The sequence below is a fragment of the Labrus bergylta genome, chromosome 7, assembly GCF_963930695.1.
Source record: "Labrus bergylta chromosome 7, fLabBer1.1, whole genome shotgun sequence".
Lineage (NCBI taxonomy): Eukaryota > Metazoa > Chordata > Actinopteri > Labriformes > Labridae > Labrus > Labrus bergylta.
Window position 1 is genome coordinate 18,187,398 of NC_089201.1, and position 21,943 is coordinate 18,209,340.

The window sequence follows — 21,943 nt, forward strand, 5'->3', positions numbered from 1 at the left end:
AAAAAAGGGAACCAAAAAAATTATCTCCAAAATACCTCCAGGAACTCTAATAGCAGGAAGATAGATAAGTTGCAGAGTGCTTGTATGAGGTCAGAAACAAACTGATCTCCATGGTAAACAGCGGCTGTGTGAGGAAAAAGCCTCTCTGTTGGTGTTCCTGTTTAGACATCTGAGGCGCTGCAGTTATTCTAACTATGTTGGCTGCTGTGTTCAGAGCATGACACAGCCAGAAAGTAACAAATCCTCACAGAGGAAAAAGAATATGTGCGGTTAATCAACTCAACAGGTCAAATGAATAAGTGATGTGTTTATATTCTGCCACAATAATTACAGTCAGCTGTTGTTTAAACGTGTTGAGAAAATACAAATTTGGCTGATTTTCTCCCAAACACAACCTTAGGGGGAAGTATAAGTGGATACGTTTTCTAAAACACTTAAAGTCAAGACCGCCTGCAGGATGAAGGGATCATGCTCAATCACACGGCTGAAGAGGACTGGTGTGTTCAGCTGAAGACTCTTGGGTCTCCATGGCTCCTGACTGGAGGCCTTTATGCTGCACAGTAGTATCAGTCATCACTGAGCTCGTGCACTGGTCTGGGGAAGTGACTTTGAGCTTGTTGTGTCTCCTCGGCCCCACGCTGCGCTGTTTTCCATACGGGGCGGGGTGACGCGCGGTCCGGCGCACAGAGCAGAGCGCACCGTCACCAGCCGCTCTCCCTGCACCGACTGACTGAACAACATGGGTCTGGAAAAGGAGAAACTGGACACCAGCATAATTATGGACGAAGATGAGTTCAACAGATCGATAGAACCGATCCTGTCGAAGAAGGGGAAAGTTTACACAGCGGAGCCGGACCGAGATCCAAACGACATCAACGCGCACTTGAAGGTAGGTCTGAACATAGAGCGGAATTACTGTTTAAAAGTGAAACCACACACACCAGCGGTTGCCAGGTTGTGTTTTGTTAAGTGACAGAGTAACTTTTTCGTATTGTTTTTGTGACCTAAAAGGGTGAGATTGGCACTCGGCAGCATGAATACCTGGAAGTCGCTGCCTGGCTGCCTGTCTGCGCTTTACTCCATCGTTGTTATTATTGCAGCTCATTGCGTGTCCCCGTGTGTTTGATCTGACAGCTCGGCTTTGAAGATGTCATCGCGGAGCCCATCTCCGCACACAGCTTCGACAGAGTGTGGATAGGAAGCCACGCTGTCTTCGAGCTGGTCAAATTCATCTTCTACCGGCTGCTGAGCACGCTGCTGGCCGTGCCCATGGCTTTCGTCCTCGGCGTGGTGTTCGGGGTGCTCAGCTGCATTCACATCTGGTAGGGAGAATATTCCTTTCAACCTGCAGGTTTCGGTTTGGTGGTGTTATTTGAGCCTGGAACAGTACCAAATACCTCCAAAACTAAATAATAATAATATTTCATCTTAATATTAAAGTGATGCAATGAGCCTCAGATATAGATGAAGGCAAGTCAGTGTTGCAAACACGTTTAAACTTTCAGTATGTATTCAGCATATCAGATTAAATAACTATGATAAGGATACAAACCCCTTTAAATCCTGTTAAAGTCTAATAATAGCACTTTAAACTTTTTTGTTTTAGGTACCAAAATCCCAAGTCATGTCCCTGTGGGAACATTTCAGGAACACTACAGTGTGGGACTTTCCCTCAGGGTCCACAGCTAATTGCCAGCATACTTTTTCTGGCCCTTAAGGCAAACATTGACTCAAGTTATTTTTACAGTTAGCGTCATATGAGTTTAAAACATTTTGTCAGCGTTTTGTTTTTTTTAACTTATATTTGGATAATTATGTCATACTTATGTCAGCTATATGCGCCTGCAGCAAGCTTAACCAGGTGCCTCCATTTTTTGGGGGGGAGCTGATCATTCAATGAATGCACATGTTCCACAACCCAAAGAGTCCGTTTATTAACACTTGATGGAACGACATTTTGATGCGATGAAGAAAGTGCTGTATGGAAAGTTAGGAGGAATATTTTGTTCCACTGGTGGTGGAAAATAAAAAAAACGCCCCATGCCCTTTGCAAAGTTAGCTGCATTCTAACAGCTTCTCAGGCCTGTTTGCAGACCAGAGTGTGACATTTTTCATAAGCAGACTGAGAGCTGTAGAGTTACTTCCAAGTGATCTTTGACCTTAGGTAAGGTCACAAGGTCCGGATGATTCCCTCAACAGAAGCATTTGAAGGAGGAAGTCAGCGCAGGTATTCATCAATAGAGGTACTCAGTGGTGACGCTGAGCTGCTCAATACATGAGGAATGTCAGGAAGGTAGATCACAGAGGGATGCTGCTTCAAAGGAGAGCACAGAGTGTACAACTCACTGTTTTATTTGGGGTAGAATACATTAGAGTGGAGGTCACAGGCTGCATAAAAGTAACAATACTTTTTTTTTACAACAGAGGAACAAAACCACATAACAGATGAGACAATAGCAATCATTGATAGAAATAACTGAAATATCTAAATAGGGTTGTCACAATACCACATTTGTAAAGATCAAAATATATTGATACCTGTTTCCATACCACAGCAACAAATATTCAAGTCCTGCGGACTGCTAACATACAGTTATATGTGCTATTCAGACTGTGCTCTCTCTCTCTCTCTCTCTCTCTCTCTCTCTCTCTCTCTTTGCTCACAATTGCAATCCTTAAACAAGGATGATGGTATCATTTTAAAACTAGATGTATCTATTAATATGTATGTATATTTGACATCAAATTAAAATACAGTTACAGAAAATGAGCAAAAAATCTAAAATGTCTGTGTTATGCAATCCTTACTATGGTTTGAATTAGGTTGTATTTTCTTTTGCGTAAATTATTTTAAAGAGAAAAGGATTAAAGACAGCACAGGTGCCAAACAGTTGAAACAGAGTGGCACTTGGGGATAAAAAAGTGTTTCATCCAGGCGGAAAGATTCAATCCCCATTTAAAACAAATAATTAACAAATTTACGTCACTGCAGTGATGCTTATTGGATCGGTTACTCATATGTGGAACGGCTGTTTCATGTCAGCTCGCTGGAGTTTGGAGTTAAAGGGCCGGCTCTGAGCATTATTTCTCCCTGCTGATTAGCTCAATCTGTTACAGTCGGTGATAACAAAACCCTTTGAACATTGATATTAGGGATGAGATGAGAATGTAGTTTTTTCCTTCTTCAGGCGCAAGGACAGTTCTATGTCTGACAGCCAGCAGTTGCTAATGATGAATTAGCATTAGCAATTGGTGTCAAGTTAATAAGACTGAACTTGTAAATATGAAAAAACCTTACAACATAATTTGCTCTAATAGTTCAGAATCCAAATAAATACATTTTCAGCACTTATCATCTGCCAGCAGAATCTAACTTATCAAACAATGGCCTGTATGTTTCTATAATCTCACTTAAAAGACATATCCTCTCTGAGCTGCTGTGCTAAGCTAACCATTTCCCTTTGCCCTTCCAGGTTGGTGATGCCAGTGATCCAGTGCTTCTTGATGCTCTTACCCTCAATTCAGGTGGTGTGGAGGAGTCTGACAGACATGTTCATAACGCCACTATTCCACAGTATGGGGAAAATCCTGTCCTCTGTTCAAGTGAAGACCATCGAGAACTGATACAGACCGCTTTTCTGTCCCCTTGGAGGAAGAAATGTAGGACGGAAGAAAATGCAACAAGAGGCATGGATATGATCATTTGCAGGGAAAAGACATCTTGAAAGCAGAGCTACAGTAGGGGAAAAGTGAAGGACCTATAAATATGTGCATAATCTATATTTCAATGCTTTAGTGAAAGAAACACAGCCATTACATTGGATCCTTTAATCAAATTTACCCCCATTTCAACTCGGGTGACTAAATTTCTTTTCACTTGCAAATCAACACATCCATGCCATCCGTTAATGCATCCTTTTGTTACTGACATCGTTATTAGCAGTGAATGGTTTGATACTATTTAGGACTGATTACTATGAACATAATGAAAACTTGTCATTCCAATATTTTGTGGCTGAGAGATGTAGACTCAGTCGTTAATAAGGCAAACGTACTGCTGACTTGCTGAAAGATGTAAAATTTCTGCTTTTTTTATATATATATTGTATATATTGCTAAACCTTCAGCTACAAGATGAATGTAATGAGTAGATAGTGATGCAGTATGACTTCTAAATGCTAAGATGCAGCTTGTTGCACATTTTCAAGCTTATTTACTGTAACCGCTGTGCAGATTTCACAGTGCTATGGCAAGACTATTGAGCATTTGCTTTTTATATAGACCTGAAATATGAGTTGTTTGAAATGTTATTGAACTAAAAGTGTATTCCATTTTATCAGGAGGTTGGGCTTCCTAATTAATTATTTTTGTAGCATCTGATTCTTCATTGGAAGACATGGATATTTGACTTTCTCTGACAGTAGTAGGTTGAGCGTACCACACTTTGTACTGTATTGGTTAAAGCTTTGGTAGAGCTGAGACTCCAGTACATGCATATTTAAGTTAAAGGTGCTTGTGTTTGCTACAGCACTGCTAGTCAGTTGATTGGGCTTTGACGACTTCTACAGCCAGAAAGAATCAGACAAAAACATAAGCTTGAACCTTTTATTGCGGTGGATTTTACAAAGTCGAGCATAAGGTACAACCCTTGCAGACATTTCAGCTTTTCTTCTGTTCAGTCAAGTTTTAAGAAGTGAAAACCAAACTAAATAAACATAAAAAATGTTCACAAGCGGTTGCTTATCATAACATCCAGCAGACACTCATAACATTAGCTGTCATTACCGCCATTCTTTCACTTCTTAGAAAAACCTTTCGATGCTTAGCTACCACATGTGCCACCTTAATTAGCAGGTAGCTGTCAACCTCTGAGAACAGCAGCCTGCTGGCTCTTTGAACAGGGTTGATGATGTTAGTCAACCATATACCAAAAGTGCAGTGAACTGAAACCAGTTGAGTTGCAGCTTTGGCTGATGAGCGGCAAAAATTTAAATCAAATGTGTTTTCATTTGGAGTTATGTGTCGTTCAAGCCAAGTCCATTAGGATGGAGGTTAGAGTTATGGATAGGTCAAACAAACACGTCCCTTGTGACTAGGAGACAAGAGGCTGATTAAAGACCAAACGTCAAAACCCATTTAAGTTATGTTAAAAACAGACCTTGACTTTACTCTTTCTTAGAACTGCTGTGTTCTGTATTTATTTCCAAGCCTAAGAAAGTTGTTTTGGTGCCAAAATATGAACAAAGTGCAACCATTTTTTCCTTTTAAAATATTTATTTTAGAGGAAACGTATAAAACCAGGGAGGGACATAGGGGAATGACATGCAGGAAAGGAGCCAAGGTGGAACCTAGGCCGCAACCTAAATGCTAGGCCTTCTGCGCCCCCAAAGTGCAACCATTTTTGTTAGATTCAGGCACCACTTTGATTAGGAAAGGGTCTGATTTTGGGCTGATCTCTGACAAACTGACAGCCAACATGCTTGTGTTTTAATTGTCAGGGGAAATTCAAAGTTAGGGTTGTGCAGTAGTGGAGGACACAGGTGCATGGGTAACTTTTTCACCCCCCTTAGCATTGACATGTTGCAATAATCAACCCCAGCTCCACCCAGATATTAGTTCAAAAGTTATAAACCCACTTCAAACAAATAAATCATAATGTGAGATGCATCTGTTAGTAGATTTTCACTCTGTTTTTTCATATTATCATATTTTAATCTTTGCATTAATAAGCCAAATATGCCCTTCATGACCAAATAAAGAGATGTTTTCCGCAAAGTTATTTTTCTGTGTGTGGTTTCTTCTTTCCACAAGAAGATGAATGTGGTTGGGATAACTGAATGTCAGAGAGGTATCGTAAATCACTTTGCTGAGATTGCATGAGGATCTTTCCTATACACAGCCCAGCTGTGGGCTGATGGAACATGACCTGAGGCTGCGCTCTGAGACCTGCAGGCCTGAGCAGCATTTCTAGCCGTTACACCTGCATCTCTCCTCAAAGAACATTTATTCAACACCAGGGTTTTGCATCTTTTTTTTAAAGTTAGCTAGAATCTTTTCTCTTTTTTTGAAAAGTGCTACACAACACCTTTGAAACTACTATTCACCACGACTGTTACCCTTATTGTTGTCTCTTGATTGTAAAATCCTATATATTCTTGTCATATGGGTGGTATCTAGGAAGACTGATTGCTGCTGTCGTAGCAACTAATGGGGATCCTTGATGCATTTCCCTTCCCACTAAATATCAGCTAGTAACCTCAGGGTTGGTAAGATCTAAATGCAAGGATGTATCTTGTTCTCTTAATTGAGCATCTTGCAAGAGTATGGCAAGTTAATTCATATAGCACATTTCAGCAACAAGGCAATTCAAAGTGCATCACACAAGAACTCAAAAGCATCACGACAGGAAATCTGTAATACAATTTATTTTTCTTTCCTTCTGTTTTAATCTTTGCACAGCCGTAAACAGCACACAACTAGCAGAACGCACTGCCTGAATGGTCAACTTATGGCTTCATATTTTCAAACCTATGTCAAAACCCAAACATCAACTGTAAACTGTCATCGACTCTTGTTTTAGAATAAAAAAAATATTTGTTCAAACAATTTTCGGTATGCCGCTGTGCTCTGTAGGTCTCAGCACCTTGACTTGCGATGCTTCCTGACATTAAGTTTCAGCAATAAAACAAGCCAATCACAACAACCCTAAAACAAATGTGTGACATTTTTGGATTATCAACTTTGTCACATTTTGCTTTTATTTGACGATTGCTATGTGTCATGTTTTAGCTACAAATGTCAGCCTTTAAATTATTTTATAAGAAAACTCTAAACCTTAGCCCAATTTAATGATAATTTGATTAATTAATGATATAGAGCAACTCTGCGCCCTCCTGATGCTAGAAACACAGACCACAGACACTTGATGTCCTGCAGCTAAACCTTTGAACTCTGGCCTTCCTCCAGACCGTTGAGCAAACAGTACTTTACAAGGGCTTACAGTAATAATGACACTGCGACTGTTTCTGTACCACTGATAGAACTATCAACACTGCTGCTGCTGTATATAGTAACACTGTCACTGCTGTGCAAACACTACGGCAGCTGGGAATACAACTGCTGTGAAATGTACCGTTAAGGCTTCTTATACTATTGCTGCTGCTATTGGAAGTATTTTGTTATACTGTTTATAATGTTATTGTCTTAGTTTGCAGGTTGCGGGAGTGGAATGACCTTATTAACAAGGTTGTTAAAGCTTTCTATTTTTTTCATTATGCTGTTTGGGGATGATAGATAAAAAAGGCAACGGCGACCTGTTGCTTGCAAAATAGTGAGCCTACGCTGTAGCTTTAACTTTTATTTTTTATCTGCTTTTTTATAACTGTCGGTTTTGTCACATTTCTGATTACAAGACACTGGCTTATAAGCATAGTGCATGAGTGTGATTCAGGCCTATGTGGAGGATGTCTCTTAATAACAGAGTGTAAACCAGAATTTCCCCTCAGGATTAATAAAGTATGTAAAATAAAATAAATGAAATGTACTCTTCCCTTTGTCACAGCCAGGGATTCCCATCAGTCCGTTGTCCACGGTGCACAGAAACCTTGTGATAGTTACTTCACATCCTGTTGGTAAATAGACATCCAAGAAGACATCACATTGAAGAAGCCTTCTGTTGTGTGCTAATGAGTGATAGCAGCCGTGCTTTGTTTCTGTATGTTTGTTTTTTCAGTAAGTTAACTATCTTAATCTACTTAAGGTTGACCAGCATCTTAAAGGAGATTTGTTTCATTCTCAGAGGCGCTGGCTGTCAGTAGGCAAGGCAGGTAACTGCTTGGAGCCCCAGGACAGTAGGGGGCCCCTAAGGTCTGACAAACTTAATACACAGCAGTGGCTCAAAATGTGCACATTTTGTAACAACAGTAGGAAACCTTCCTTACAGCACTCCCTCCCCATGCTCTGCTAAGCATCACATGCATATGGCTGTGAAAAACAAAGTTTGTCAAAGTTGGCACGGAAAAATCTAAAGGAATTATCTGTGTGGGAGTGAACAAAGAAAGAGGAACGAAAGAGGAAGAAGAGGAAGCGTTGGGACACTAGCAGACATAATGGTGAAGAACACTGGTTGGAGGAGCCCCTGATTAAATTTCACCACTGTTCATTCTTACAGAAATAAGTTGTTATTAATGGTCAAAAAGGTCATTTTCATTTTGCTTCCCACTCACTTTGATCACTTACCTCTACCCGCACTATCCCCCAGTCTGAATGAGCCCTGTAATCAGCTGTTTACAAACCTGTTCAGTCCCTGCTCTTACTGACAAATCCATGTTTATCACATCACATCGTAAACCCCATAAACTGCCTCAACATCAATTCTTACAGATCCTTTTTCTACCATTAGGGTGTTCTTGTATCTTAATATCTGACAACAAAGCCTTGGCTGCTTACATCCCACATTTAACAAGAGTAAACTTTCACCTTCAAATGGTGACAGTCCTCAAGTGAATTCAGATTTGAATTCAGGAATCCATTTATGTAGAACAATATTTGTCTTAGTGAACGTTTTAGAATATGCTAATGCTTGCCCTCAGGCGAGAAACTGCGAGAGTTTGTTTAGTCTGAAATTACATCTCCTATGAAACAGGTTCTCGTTGGGTTTTTTCTTGATGACTCATAAATACCATTCTTTTAACTGCTGACTTGATGGCTTACAGTAATAGAAACAAACAGACCCACGAGCAGTTACTGTTCTGCCAATGAGAAAAAAAACAAACTTGTTCCTCATTCTAGGTGGAAAAGAAACATCATGAGTGAAACACCAACATCCCCTTCACAAGTATGACACAATGATTGATCTAATACACATAAACATGGTGTCAAAAAACTTAGGTTGTTTCATTAGCAGCACTAGCCAGAGATAGCTAATGGCTACTAGCTTGTTTGACTGTTAACCGATCACAGAAAACAACACTTATAATACAAACCACCAATCCAAAATTTGCTTTAAAATAATAGTACAGATATGTCATTCTTTAACAAATGTAACATTCTTTACGACTGAATCGTTTTCGATGCAGAGCTCACTTTTTATGTGCTCACACTGTACGACCTGATTGTTGGAACATTTACAGTTATCAATAGAAAACTACAACAGACGGAGGTTGTAGTCAGATTCATGTGTTTTAATATAGTTTCTTTTTCGTATGCACGACTCAAATACACACCAGCAAACTTGTTTTCACTCTCTCTCACGCACACTCGGCATCACCAATAATCACAAGCTCACTATCAGCTAAATCACAACAAATGTACCCTGTCAGCTTGAGGGCCGCAGATATTTCCTGCCAAAGTCTCTTTCATGATTGGAGGGTTAAGGCAGATCAAACAGGCGGGCCTGCTGTTGCCATGGTGATTTAGGACATTGCCGGTTTGTGCAGGCAAGAAGTCCCAACCTTTTATTTTATCAAACACTGTGGTCCCACTGCAGTGCTGATGTTTCTGCTCTGATTATTGTGTGTTCTCTGTTGCTTTACGAGCATCTTCAATAGACTAAATGCAACAGCAACACATTGCTGCAAGTTGGCAATCTTTAGCTACTTAGCATTGAGAAACAGCAAGCTAACTCGCTGACCATCTTTAGAATAACATTTAAACCAAAGACTAGGACTATAAAATGAGTGTCACTGTTTCAGATAACGCTAACATTAGTTCAAGAACAGTGTTGGCTCGTCAGCCTCAGTGCTCAATCGTTGGTTACGTTAGCGAGTTAGCTTACTCCTACATTTTCATTCTCTGAATCCAGAGATGTCTTTGAACGTCTCTGCTGATGGAAAAAAAAAGGAAAATTCAGATCCATCCTTCACTCGTTATTACCCAAGTAAGCTTGTGCATTACATTAACAGATCCTTTGGTTATGCAGGAGTTACTGCTGCAATACTTGAATTCCACACTGGGGATCAATAAAGGACTACTTAATCTTATCTTAACTTATTGTAATAACTTTATAGAGGATGTGTAAAGCATGTGTTTCTAATTAATGAAACAATTAGTAGTAACTCATGTACCTGTTATCAAGAAGGAGATACAAGCTGTCAGCTATAAAAGAACTTGTGTTAATCAAAATCAAATGCTCAACAAGCTTAGCCTATCCATGTAGCATTTAATACAATCTAATATGTTGTTATATTTATCAAATCTACAAAAAAATGTAACTTTTATGGTAAAACAGTTTATTATTACTTTGTGCCAGCTAGTTTATTTCTGTGCAGCTTCAACCAACACTGTCTGCAAACCTCTGTGTGTCAGCTGGTGTCACTCCAAGTTGAGGTGATACAAGAATGTAAACAAACCAGAGTCCCCAGCATTAGTTGCCTAACCTTGAAAAGCTGAACAACAGCTGGAGTGTCAGTTTGCCATATGTTGGCTTATCAAAGCTTACCAATACTGGTATAAACTTTGTTTTTATAAGGGGACATAAATTGATGACTGACAATATTATATATGTTTGAGGAAAGGACTGCATTAGGCCTAAAAAAAAAAAAATCTGATTTTCATATTTATTTATGTATCTTTTATTGATGTGTCTCGCTCTCTTTTACAGAAGTTTGAGTTGGTCTCCCTTAGGCTAAGGTATGGCAAGTATCCACACCTTGTCATCTCCAATTAACGCCCACATTTCTCTGAACAAAAAGCTTTTTATACTCCGTCTTGATCCCTGAAAAAAGTTATTCCACGCGGGTTAAACCCCCCCTTTAGTGTAAGATCGCGTCAGTCTCTCCTCCAGACGTGCAGGTTGGTCTGTGGCTCTACCGTCCTTGCTCACAGGTGACTCCCAAACTGCGGCTACGTGCTCTGCGGGATCCGAGGAAACCCCGGAGGTTTCCCTCGCAGCTCTGGCATAAAATTCAAGTCACGTCCAGAAAGAAGGGCAGGAATTAGTTCATCCTACAGGTCCCTGAGAAGAGCCCCGGTCCGCTCAGTTCGCCTCCCACTTTGCTTCCTATATTGTGTTCTTGACTGTTTCGCCGCTGTTATCTGTTCAAACTTGAGGACAGCATGACAGGAGGATTGAAGGACGGAGACACAGAGGAGGTACAGTATAACTCTCGCGTACTGGCTCGTTTTTGGCATGCAGGTTTTTGCCGACACGGCACGGAGCTTTCTTAACTGCAGTGCTGTTAACAATTTGAGCTCATCAAGGAAATCTGGATGTTTTCTTCATTCCCAAAGCGCAATGTCTCAGTCGTTATCTTTATTTCTGGCACATAGTCATGAAAGCTTCTCCCACACACGCTGAGGGAATGTGAAGGACCATTGAGTATACATTAGCATGTGGGTGTGAGATTGAACCTGCTAAAACAGGAAAACGTTTTGTTTTTTACGCATTTAAAGTGTTCGTGCGTAAAAGTGCAAATGGAAGCAAACAGTTTTTAGCGTCAATTATTAAAGGTATTCCGTATATACATTTTAATACCAATTATAAAGCTACAATATCGTGAGAGTAAATAAGGATGTGGTTGAAAGGGTCCGAATAGCATTTTAGGCGCTTCAGGTGTCATTACGCACAAAGTTTTCAAAACGATGGACACGGAAAAACCTCCAATGTTTTCAAATTGGACCTATTTGTGTCCTTATTTTCACAATTTAGATTAAATTCATAGATGATTACCAACGTTTTTTCTAAAAAAATATAGAATAACCCTATTTCAGAGTAAAATACATGTACAAATTTGAATATGTGCTATTACACACCTCTAAAAAATGTTGCTTTCAGACACATGTTGAATCAACTCCATGTCAGGTTATGGGTGTTAGAGTTCTACTCCGGGTGGTGAGGACCCCTTGCGGCTGGATCGAGGGGTGTGGTGCTTCACTTTCAATTCATTTAAACCCATCCCTGTTTGTGGGGCAGGCTGGTAACTCGCAGCTCCAGTCTCTCTCCCTCTCAGCGCGCTGCACACTATCCCTCCTCCTCTTCACTCTCTTCTCTTTCTGCCTCCTCCGGACAGGAGTTTCTGCATTCGCCGTTCATCCGAAAACAAGGAAACATATACAAACCTAACAACAAAGACATGGACAACGAAAGTCTTAACGAGAAGACGATGGAGGATGTCCACACCAAAGAGATTGACCTGGTCAACCGGGACCCAAAGCACATAAACGACGACGTTGTCAAGGTGAGTCAAACCTGGAGGGCTGACCACTCTTCAGCTTTGTATTTGAGATCAAGCATGCAGCATTTGTCTATCCTTTTCCTTTATTTTTATGGCAGTTGAAACTATACATTTACCAGGATACCTGTTGCTCAGTTTGACCTTTCCCTTTACTCAGTGGAGCCACCTGGTATTCACTCAAGAAGACTGAAATAATGTGTGAAACTGTGCGCGTATAAGTCAGATCTGTCAAAGTGGTGTTGTGTAGATGTGCGCGTAAAATGCGCAAGGCAGGTCTTTTGCGCACAGTTGTTCCAGAAGCGTTCCCCCTCAATAACTTTCCCCTATTAGGGAAACAAATGCTGAGATATAAAGCTCATTGTGAAGCATTTCATTCGCGTAATTATCTACGCGTTTGCACAAGCAGTGCACTTCAAACCTTGAACATCCCTGCTCCAACAAAGGAAACATTACGAATTTCCTGTTGTTGGAACACACATTTCCCACAGTCCTTTTTTGCACACGCCTTGCCGTTAGGAAAGTAGAATTCTTTCCATAAGAGTGCAGTCTGACCGCATAAATACGAGTGTTTATTTTGTTTAAAGGAGTTAGCAGAAGGAGAGAGGTTGTAACAGCAGAGGAGAGGCGCGCAGGGAGCCACCTGACGCGGCTGGATTGTAGTGGGGAGCAGCAGCTGGGAGTTGGGAGACGTTTTTTGTCATAAGTGGGGGTCAAACGGCTCGCTGCATGGGACAGGAGGGGTCGGCTCTTTGAAATGCCTGAACTCTGCCTTGTTAAAACAGGGAAACACCCAAGTAGTTGGTTAGTATGAGGGGATATCCCTCACCACTCCCCATCTCTCCTCCCTTCTTTTCCTCCCATTCTAACCCCCCTCCCACTCCCTCTCCCTGCATGCCTGTAGTTGCGTCAGTGGAGCAGATATCCATGTGTTACTTTTTAATGGCAGCTGTCAGGTTCCAAATGATAACTGGCTGTCTGACATTGTGGACTAAGTTGATTGGGTTGATGATCTTTAGAAGGAAGCTTCTTATTGTTGTGTGATTCCAACTGTGCTGTCTGTTTGTGTAAAACATTCAGTTCAATTTAGAGCAGCTTTAGTGGCATGGTGGTGACACTGATGACACTTCAAAAGAGATATCTTCAGACTGATTGGAAAAGCACATCTGCGATTAATATTCTTATCTTTGAAAAGTGACTTTTAATCACATGAGGACTGTGCAAAGAAGCTCATAGACCTAAATGTGGCTTTATCACAAGAATATCTAAAAATATATGACATGAGAATTAATCAAGCAATAAATGTTTAAGAACAGCATCATGTGCCAGTAAATTGTTCCCATGTGACATGCTGATTCATATGATATGAGGATGTGTTTCACATTTGATGAATTCCTTTTTATGTCAGGGAGAGAATATATTTTCTCAAATCCAAGTCATGTCTATAGGCAGCAGGTCCTTCTTCCAATACAGCCATCAAGTAGTTTCAGTTCAGCGATTTAGAATGATGACTGCTCAAAAGTGAACTTCAGTCATTGCCTTTCCATTTTTTCTGCTTCTGCGTCTCCACTTCTTTAGCTCCCTCTGCACTCTCGCTCTCTCTCTCCTCCATTGTGAGCATGAGTCAGAGTCTCCTTCCAGTCTGAGTCTCAGAATAGAATACAGCTTTAGGATTGTCCTGCCTCTCTCTAATCAACTCAACAGACTGCTGGTGAAATTATCCGAAATCACATGAGGGTACACTGTAAAAAAAAAAGTATAATCTAAAAAAAAAAAAAACTGCAGAAAGGGACTGTTCAGAGACTTAAAACCTGTGACTAGTGCCTAAAAGTCAATACACACATCTACTCGAGTACTTGGGTATAATACTGAAATATGGAAGTACATCTGCTCAGATACAAGGAATTTGATGACAGCTGCGATTATTGGTCTCAGATTAAGTTACATTTTGCACTCAATATTAAGCTAGCTGAAAGGACGTTAAATAGTTTTGAGGTTAAAATGGCACAAACACAATCATGCTTCTAGAATAATAAGAAAATATTAGTATTGATGATGACTGGCCATCTCTGACAGTATTTTTATGCAGATGCTTACAAAACTCAGTCTTGTGAAAGTTTGTGTTATAGTCACAAAATTATGATAAGAAGAATCGTGTTACCGTTCATTTATTTCTGTCAGATGTAAGACTTGCACACCTAATGTATTTCAGTTTGGGGTGTACTTTATGTCGAACCTCTAACATGAAAGCATGTATGAGGTGTGCTGCCTTAAGGTCGCCTGGTTTGGATGGCTCCAACAAACCCAAGACTGCTTCCCAGCAGTCAGAGGTCTGATGTCACGTCATCTTAACATGAATCAACTTCCTTCCTTTTTAGTTTCCCTCATGCACCATCTTTCACAATCAAATAGTTTGGATACCTTGACCGGCATTCCTGACCAAACAGCAACAGTTTTTGTTTTACAAGTTTAGATAACTAAACATGTAGTTTGGGCTAACATAAAACATCAATGTTGACTTGTGTAGGAGAAACAGTGTGACGACAGAAGCTCTGAAGGCTGCCAGGCATTTGTGCTGCCACCACTTTATGGGGAAGTGCTGTCTGATATGAAAAATCTTTCGTATTGCAGGCACAAAATAAACTTTCCAAGGAAATGCATTAGTTTGAAATTTATTAATTCAAACACAATAAACATTTTCAAGTACAAGGTTTTTTTATAAACTCACTAATTGATGCAAGACTAGGCTGTCTGACACATGTAGAGAAACCCTCTTGGTTGATTTTCTTTTGCTTGGAACCCAGATGTGCTCACTGTCCCCCTCTGGATGTGAGAGTAAACCATGATGAGCCTGTAGTTTTTACAGTGTGCTGTGTACAGCGGCTCTGAGGTGTTTTGAGGTCATTGAAACAGCTCTGCCAAGTGGAAGCGTGTGTTCGGTGTGCCCCAATGAAAAAGCCCAAGCAGGGAATCCCTTCCAGCAATCCCCATCCTGCAATCCTCCACCATGACCAAACACACCCCCACATACAGCACTCACACATAAATGCTTTTGTGCGTGCAGAAGGTACTGTATGTAGTGAACTTCAGCACAAAGACACACACAGTGCATTCTTCAAATCTGAGGAACACACACTGTTCTCCTGCTGCAGCTGGCCTCAATCACCGGGCCACATCAAACAAGTTCCATTACTGACATGCATGTGGAGTTTGTTCTGTGAAGAGAGATTTTTCCTCTAGAGACTCTGTGGGTCTTTATATAGCAGAGGGGAGGGGCCAGTGGATTGGAAATGCCCCCGCTGCAGACAATTTCTAAGAGGGAGTTGCGAGTTTGAACTTCTCAGACAGCTCATTTAGAGTCCTATATATGGAAAACTTCCTCATGTATGTTACACCTGTGATTGGTTGAGTCCTGATTTATTATTTAACTTGAACACCTTGATATGAGTTGATAGTTTGAACATAGATTAATCATAACTGTTATCTAGTCATCTCTCACATCACACAATTTCAGTCACATCTGAATGCTAAAAACTCCCCCTTATGTTTGAGGCATTTCATGCTCATAAAACTCTGAGACTCACAGCAGTGGGATTTGTTTCCAACCACATGTCATGTAAATTTTACACATCAGGGATTTGTATCCCACAGAAAAGAAACCAAGCTAGTTTTTTTCATTAATTCTTTTACAACTCAGTCAAACTTAAATGATGATACTTAGATACACATCGAACTAGGGGTTTGTGTTATTATGTATGAGAATTTGCTAAAGCATTGTTTTTTAATAAAGCTAAGCTAACAGGCTAACTTGCTGAACACATTGGTGTAGATTGACTTCTGAATCAAGAATTCACTTTAATTAAAAAAATTTTGCTGTAAAAAAGTCTTGTTAAAACAAGTGAAAAAAGCCAAAGCTGTCCCTGCTGCCAGTCACCCTAATCTGTCTCTTGAATCAAACCAAACATTTCCCCTGTGACCGCCCACCAAAACCCTCAAACCAGCAAAGGAGCCCATTAACATGCTCTTTACTCTAATCTTCTCCTCCAGAGACACACTTTGTCTGTTTAGGCATGGTTGACAGCCTGAAGTCAGAGCTCTGAAAATAGCACATCCCCATATTTACTCAATAATACAGTTGCCACGGCGACTGGTCACAAGATGACCCTAAGACTTTGTTTCATGTAAAAAAATGCCTGGTTGGACCACAGAGGTCCACCCACGCTTTGACCCATCAGAACTGGGCCGCAGTAGTACAAGTTCACATACTTTTGATGTTTGAATACTTTTAATGTTAATGTTATACATTAGGCATCATTATTCACTCAGCATCAAACCATGAGGTTGTGAATGTGAATATTTCTTCAGAAGTATACTTACTTTAATCAAAACTTCCTGCTATTCCTGCCGTTTGATCTACTTGTTCTCTCGTGACAAAGCCTTCAAGTACCATCGATGTAAATTAAAGTTTCTTTGTGGTATCCATCACATCCATAAAGAATCAAAACCAATACCCAAATATTAACAATTCAATTAGAGTATTGCATAAGCACCATTTTTTAGTAGATTTATAGAAAAAGAACCAAAGTGCAGTCGAAATTCTTCACAAGCTCTATGGTTGTGTTTGCGCGTCACTGCAGAAGGCTCTCACTTAGTCTCATTCAAAGTTCTGGAAACTGGAGCAGAGTGGGCTTTCAAATTTGTAGCTGTGGAAAAGTTAAATGGACGGCATGCTGGTTTTGTGGCTTCAGTCAGATTTGTTTCATAAGGTTGTAGTGAGCTCTGCCAGTTTGTGCCGTGTGAAAGGCTTTATGCTCCTGCTAAGGCTAAAAGAATTGCTCATACAAGCTGTTTGAACGGGAAAAGTAGCCTTGTTTGACAGTTTTGGTCCAAGATAAGGTATCCAGGAAGGGAACGCTTGATATCCTGTCTTTATTTATATTTAACTCAACGATATTCTACTTATAGATGGATTTTATAATCCAGCCTTGTAGTATTTCAATGATGAATGATTTGATTGTGACTTGAAGGAAATTATGTTTTATTATTAGTAACCTATACAGGATGATGTTCAGGAATGGTTTGTTCAGTGATTTCTGTTATGTTGACCTTACTCACAACCCCCAAGGGGGTTTCCATATGGGAAAGTCCAATTAGCTAAAGCTTGCTAATGGCCACCACTCAGAGGCTCTTGTTACCCTTTGACAAAGCCAAGCTAGCTAGCTAGCAAGCTAATGTAGCAAAGCTAGATAGCTAACAGAGGATTATGAGACCATTCATTCTCCACATCTAACTTTAGAAAAGAAACTATACAATATATACTTATTAAAAATACAAGTTAAGGTTGCTTATTGGCCATTGTCTGATATCTCTTTTCTACTTTTAAGGCTTTATAAATAGATTTGATTAAATGTTTATTTTTATGTAATTTCGGAAGTCTTTAAACTAAGATTACCATTTAAAACCATCTTCATTTTAAGAGTTCTAAAATGGAAAGAGTAAATCATAATGTTTTTTTTTTTTTTGCCCCATCAGACAGTTTGTGTAAAGGGGCATCACGTCTTCCAAACAGTGGCTATTATCTCGCTGAAGAACGAAACACTTGACTTTTCCATTTTAATGCCACAGTGTCACCCTGGATAATATCTGCATGACTTATGGGTATTGCACCCATTAGCCCTCAGTAGTCCGACCTCTCTGTTAGCAGGACACGGTTTCCAAGTAACTGTAAGATAAATATTGACTCTGCGCTCAGAAGCCTGTGCAGAGGATGAGAGAGAGAGTATAGTAGAGTCTGCATTGTATTTACAGAGTGTGAGATGTCACTTTTCTCTCAGTTCCTTAAACGGCACTGGTCAGGTCTCAGACATTTCTAGGGATTGCCTCATGTAAAAAAAAACCTGTTGGATGTGTTTACAGTGAAATAGGCACAATGTTCTTCCTGGTTTAAATACTGTAGAAGGTAGGGAAACAGAGAAGCAGATCACATGTCAATCGAACACTTTGGGTGGCACATGGATGTCTTCTTCTTTTGATTTTCACTTGTAGAACTTTGGGTTTCTTTTGTCCAGTCCAGTCATGGTGGCCATCATTGGTCACACTAATTGTACAGTCTTCCTTCTATTTATTCCACGAAAACCTGAAAAGTGAAACACATCTCTTCCTGAGCACATCAGAAAAGAAGATGTATAACCACACAGGGAGTGTTTATAACAGCGGATGTAAGAGCTTCGAGGAAGTAGACTTAGCCTGATAATTATTTAGATATCAAACAGTGACACGGAATCGTTAACCACCAAGCACATAGAGCCCTCACAAAGTTTTATGTGCTACATCTGGTCCATCTGGTGTCATAGTTTAAAGATGAGATGAAACTTTGGACTTAGTTTGTCCATTTGGGTCAAAATTGAGGAAGCCATCTGTTCATTCTTTTAACTTTGGACATATTTTATATAATTAAACGTCATTCCTGAGACTGAAAGATATTTGTGTCTACCCTCTGTGTCGCTATCTATAAATCCATCTGGATAAAAACAAATTCTTGAGAAGATTTGCAGAAAGCAAAGTTGTCAGAATTATTGAGTATAGCAATCAGTGTTTTGGGCGGGGCCGGTGGTTGGTGGTTAGACCGTGTACCAGTCAGTGCAAAGGGAGGTATAAATCAGTAATTTTTCCCATCTCTGCAAACTGACACACTAACATTATCAGGGAGTGAAACAGCTGATTTATGAGGAAATAATACGTTCAGATTGGATATAAAGTTCATGTGGTGTATTCATTAGCACCACATCTGGACTCTTGTGAAATACTGCTGGTGGTGGATGAATGTGTTTGAGTCATTATGATTAGTACATTGTGAATTTGGTGCTGCTGACTGTCTCCTAAGACTCAGAAGTACAGGTTCTTGGAGTGTGTCGGCATCCAGTATTCTATTTTCACTAAACTACCAAATTATGCTTGGCTGCAGGGTGTTAAATAAGGGATACTGTCTGATGAGGCGTCTCATTAATAAGAAATAATGAATAACCTGCATTTCAGACATTTCCTTTTCAAGAATGACTGGTTATGGACACCATAAGACATTTTCAAATTCACATTTTCACATGCTAAAGAATAAAGATGTGTTTTATGCATTTTGCTCTAAAAAATCCCAGGTTATTTGTTTGTACATTTTATTTATGGCTGATTGGGATATTAGATGATGGAAGTATGGAAGAAAATCCAACATGTGATCAAAAAATGAGTTTGAATGCTGTTGGTTTGATGTTACTTTGTTGGTCAAGTCCTGCAACAAGTTAGCCTCTACATTTTACGGTTTATGTTGTTTATATTTATTCATATGTGATTGAAGCCCAAAGGATATGGGTCCAACTAATTATACAGGCAGACTTATAAGTCCTCCAGAAGTATTTTGAAACATTAATCTAACTTCTCCCCTTCCTCCCTCTCAAGGTGGACTTTGAGGATGTGATAGCTGAGCCTGCTGGGACATACAGCTTCGACGGCGTGTGGAAAGCCAGCTTCACCACCTTTACTGTCACCAAGTACTGGTGCTACCGGCTGCTGACGGCGCTGGTCGGCATCCCCCTGGCGCTCATCTGGGGAATCTTCTTCGCCATCCTGTCCTTCATCCACATCTGGGCCGTGGTGCCGTGCATCAAGAGCTACCTGATTGAGATCCACTGCATCAGCCGTGTCTACTCTATCGCCGTGCACACCTTCTGCGACCCGCTGTTCGAGGCTATGGGCAAGTGCTTCAGCAGCATCAGAATCCGCACCACCAAGGAGGTGTAGCATCCACAACGAGAAGGAGGAGGATTCACAGAAAGAGGGGAGGGAGGATGGGAGGGCTAGAGCCACACAGACGGAGGGAAAAGTCAAAACAGAAAAGAAAATAAATAAACTCTGAGAAAACGAGAGGTGAGACTTTTCCAGAGCTGGGCGGGGCTTGTTTGGAAGTGAATGGGCGTGGTCACTTGGCACCTGATCCCGTCTTTTATTTTCTGCAGCTGTTTTTCTCTCCAGTGTTGGTGTAACCAAATGGGTGGGCACAGGAAAATCATAGGGTCGATCTCTGGGGGTTTTGTTGTTATTTTGTTTGTGTTCCTTTTTTTTTTTTTGCCATCTTTGTCCAAGAAACCAAGCTCCATTTCTGTTTTCTGTTATTTTTGCAACATGACGTAAATTCCCTCCATTCTTCACTATGTTCGTGGAGCGCTTCTCCCTTTTATTGTTTTATGTGAAGAGGGGATGTCGGGCTGTATCACTGTCATCCCTTGCGCTTATTTGTGGGGGGGGGGGTTGAGCCGCTGGGTGGGGCAGGATTGTGGGATGTCGGGGTTGGGAAGGTCAAAGCAGAGAGAATGAGCGAGCGCTGCCGAATTCTATCTGACTCAGCACAAACAAAACAACCCAGAAAGCCCAGCAGCAGCCGCAGCACGCCCTCCTTTTGCCCCCTGTGACCTCAATCCCACAAAAACCAACCCCTCCTCTTTACCCGGCTTTTCCAGCAGTCTGACACACTGAACCTGCCCTCATTCCTGCATGCACCTGCGTCGCCTCGCCAGCAACTCACCGTCCGCCACCACCACGCCCGCCACACAGCCTCACGATGCAGAAACCGTCTGCGTCTCAGCTCACTTGCTCTGTACATCAGCTTTTTTTTTTGTTCACCATTATCCTCATTTTTATGAAAGCGTGAGACAGAGAATGTTAGCATTTCAATTTAGCATCCCTTTTTTTTTTTTTTTTTTTTGCTCAAACATTGATTTTCAGAACATTTAATAATTCACTGCTTTTAAATGCTCATCACCGTAGTGGCATAGTGAATGCTTTTTTATTTTCTACACTATGAATATGAAGAACTTCACTTCAAAACTGTTGTTTTAATATCCTATATGTACTGTATGGGTGTTTGTGCTGAGATTTAAAAAAAAGCTATGGTTGCATTCCAGTGCACTAATCTATCAGAAAGTATTTTAAGTGAAAAGCACTAATAAAGATCTCCTGTTAGAGTTTAAGCTAACTGTTGCACGTTCTAAAAGCTTGTGTGGAGATTTTTCTTCGAGCTGTGGTACTTACGCAGGTTAATGCATTGGAATAAACACAATGTGAGGTTGAATGCTTGATTTTAGATGCATTTTAATGTTGTTATCTGGTCATCATTTTGCACCCTCCCCACTTTTGTCAACTTGTGTTTGTTTTGTTTTTTAACTCCCCCTTACTTTTTCCCTTTTGCTGCCCTACTTTGTGACTGTGGACACGGTGCTAAACAGCATCAACCTGTTGCCTCCTACACCAGAGATTGGTGAGGGGACAGCTGAGTGTATAATTTTTAGAGGGTGGCGATATTTGGGAGGGGTAACGTTTCATCGAGACACTAAGCTTGCTTCGACTCCGTCACATTCAGTCTACTGTCTCCTGACACGGATGGTAATGTTATAGCACCTGTTCTTTGAAGTGAGTGTTTTTAAGCTCAAAAGGTGATATTTTTTTATAAGTACTGATTTTCCTTCCTTGCTTTTACTGTTCAATATCACGCTGTGCACATTAAAATTTAATATAATCCAGTGTGCATGTGTTCCTTCTTTTTATTTTTATCCCGAGTTTCTAAAAGTGATCACTGGCATGTGTCTCTCCTTATGGTCAAATGTTAACAGTAGATTTTTTTATTCCTTTTCTTTTTAATATCTTGTGATTCTGACTCATAGCAAATCTAATAATGTAGTGATTCACTGAAGATACATGGAACCTGATTTCATTCATCTGCACTGCAG

General features: G+C 40.4%; 2 protein-coding genes across 2 annotated transcripts; both read left to right on the top strand.

The window, feature by feature from the left end:
- The first annotated feature begins 476 nt into the window (after window positions 1-476).
- cav2 (caveolin 2) lies at window positions 477-5,779 on the top strand. Its single transcript, XM_020637197.3, has 3 exons — window positions 477-889; window positions 1,135-1,322; window positions 3,474-5,779. The coding sequence occupies exons 1-3, from the start codon at window positions 740-742 to the stop codon at window positions 3,622-3,624; spliced, it is 489 nt and encodes a 162-aa protein (XP_020492853.1). The 5' UTR covers window positions 477-739; the 3' UTR covers window positions 3,625-5,779.
- Window positions 5,780-10,730: 4,951 nt separating this feature from the next.
- Window positions 10,731-21,739, top strand: cav1 (caveolin 1). The gene is made up of 3 exons (XM_020637237.3): window positions 10,731-11,091; window positions 12,009-12,176; window positions 19,620-21,739. Exons 1-3 carry the CDS (start codon window positions 11,056-11,058, stop codon window positions 19,959-19,961), a joined length of 546 nt encoding a protein of 181 aa, XP_020492893.2. The 5' UTR covers window positions 10,731-11,055; the 3' UTR covers window positions 19,962-21,739.
- Window positions 21,740-21,943: the final 204 nt, after the last annotated feature.

Coding starts and splice junctions, on each gene's coding strand:
- cav1 (XM_020637237.3), top strand. CDS start 11,056: ATGACAGGAGGATTGAAGGACGGAGACACAGAGGAG. Junction 11,092..12,008: donor AGGACGGAGACACAGAGGAG/GTACAGTATAAC, acceptor TCCTCCGGACAG/GAGTTTCTGCATTCGCCGTT. Junction 12,177..19,619: donor TAAACGACGACGTTGTCAAG/GTGAGTCAAACC, acceptor CTCCCTCTCAAG/GTGGACTTTGAGGATGTGAT.
- cav2 (XM_020637197.3), top strand. CDS start 740: ATGGGTCTGGAAAAGGAGAAACTGGACACCAGCATAATTATGGACGAA. Junction 890..1,134: donor ACATCAACGCGCACTTGAAG/GTAGGTCTGAAC, acceptor TTGATCTGACAG/CTCGGCTTTGAAGATGTCAT. Junction 1,323..3,473: donor CTCAGCTGCATTCACATCTG/GTAGGGAGAATA, acceptor TTGCCCTTCCAG/GTTGGTGATGCCAGTGATCC.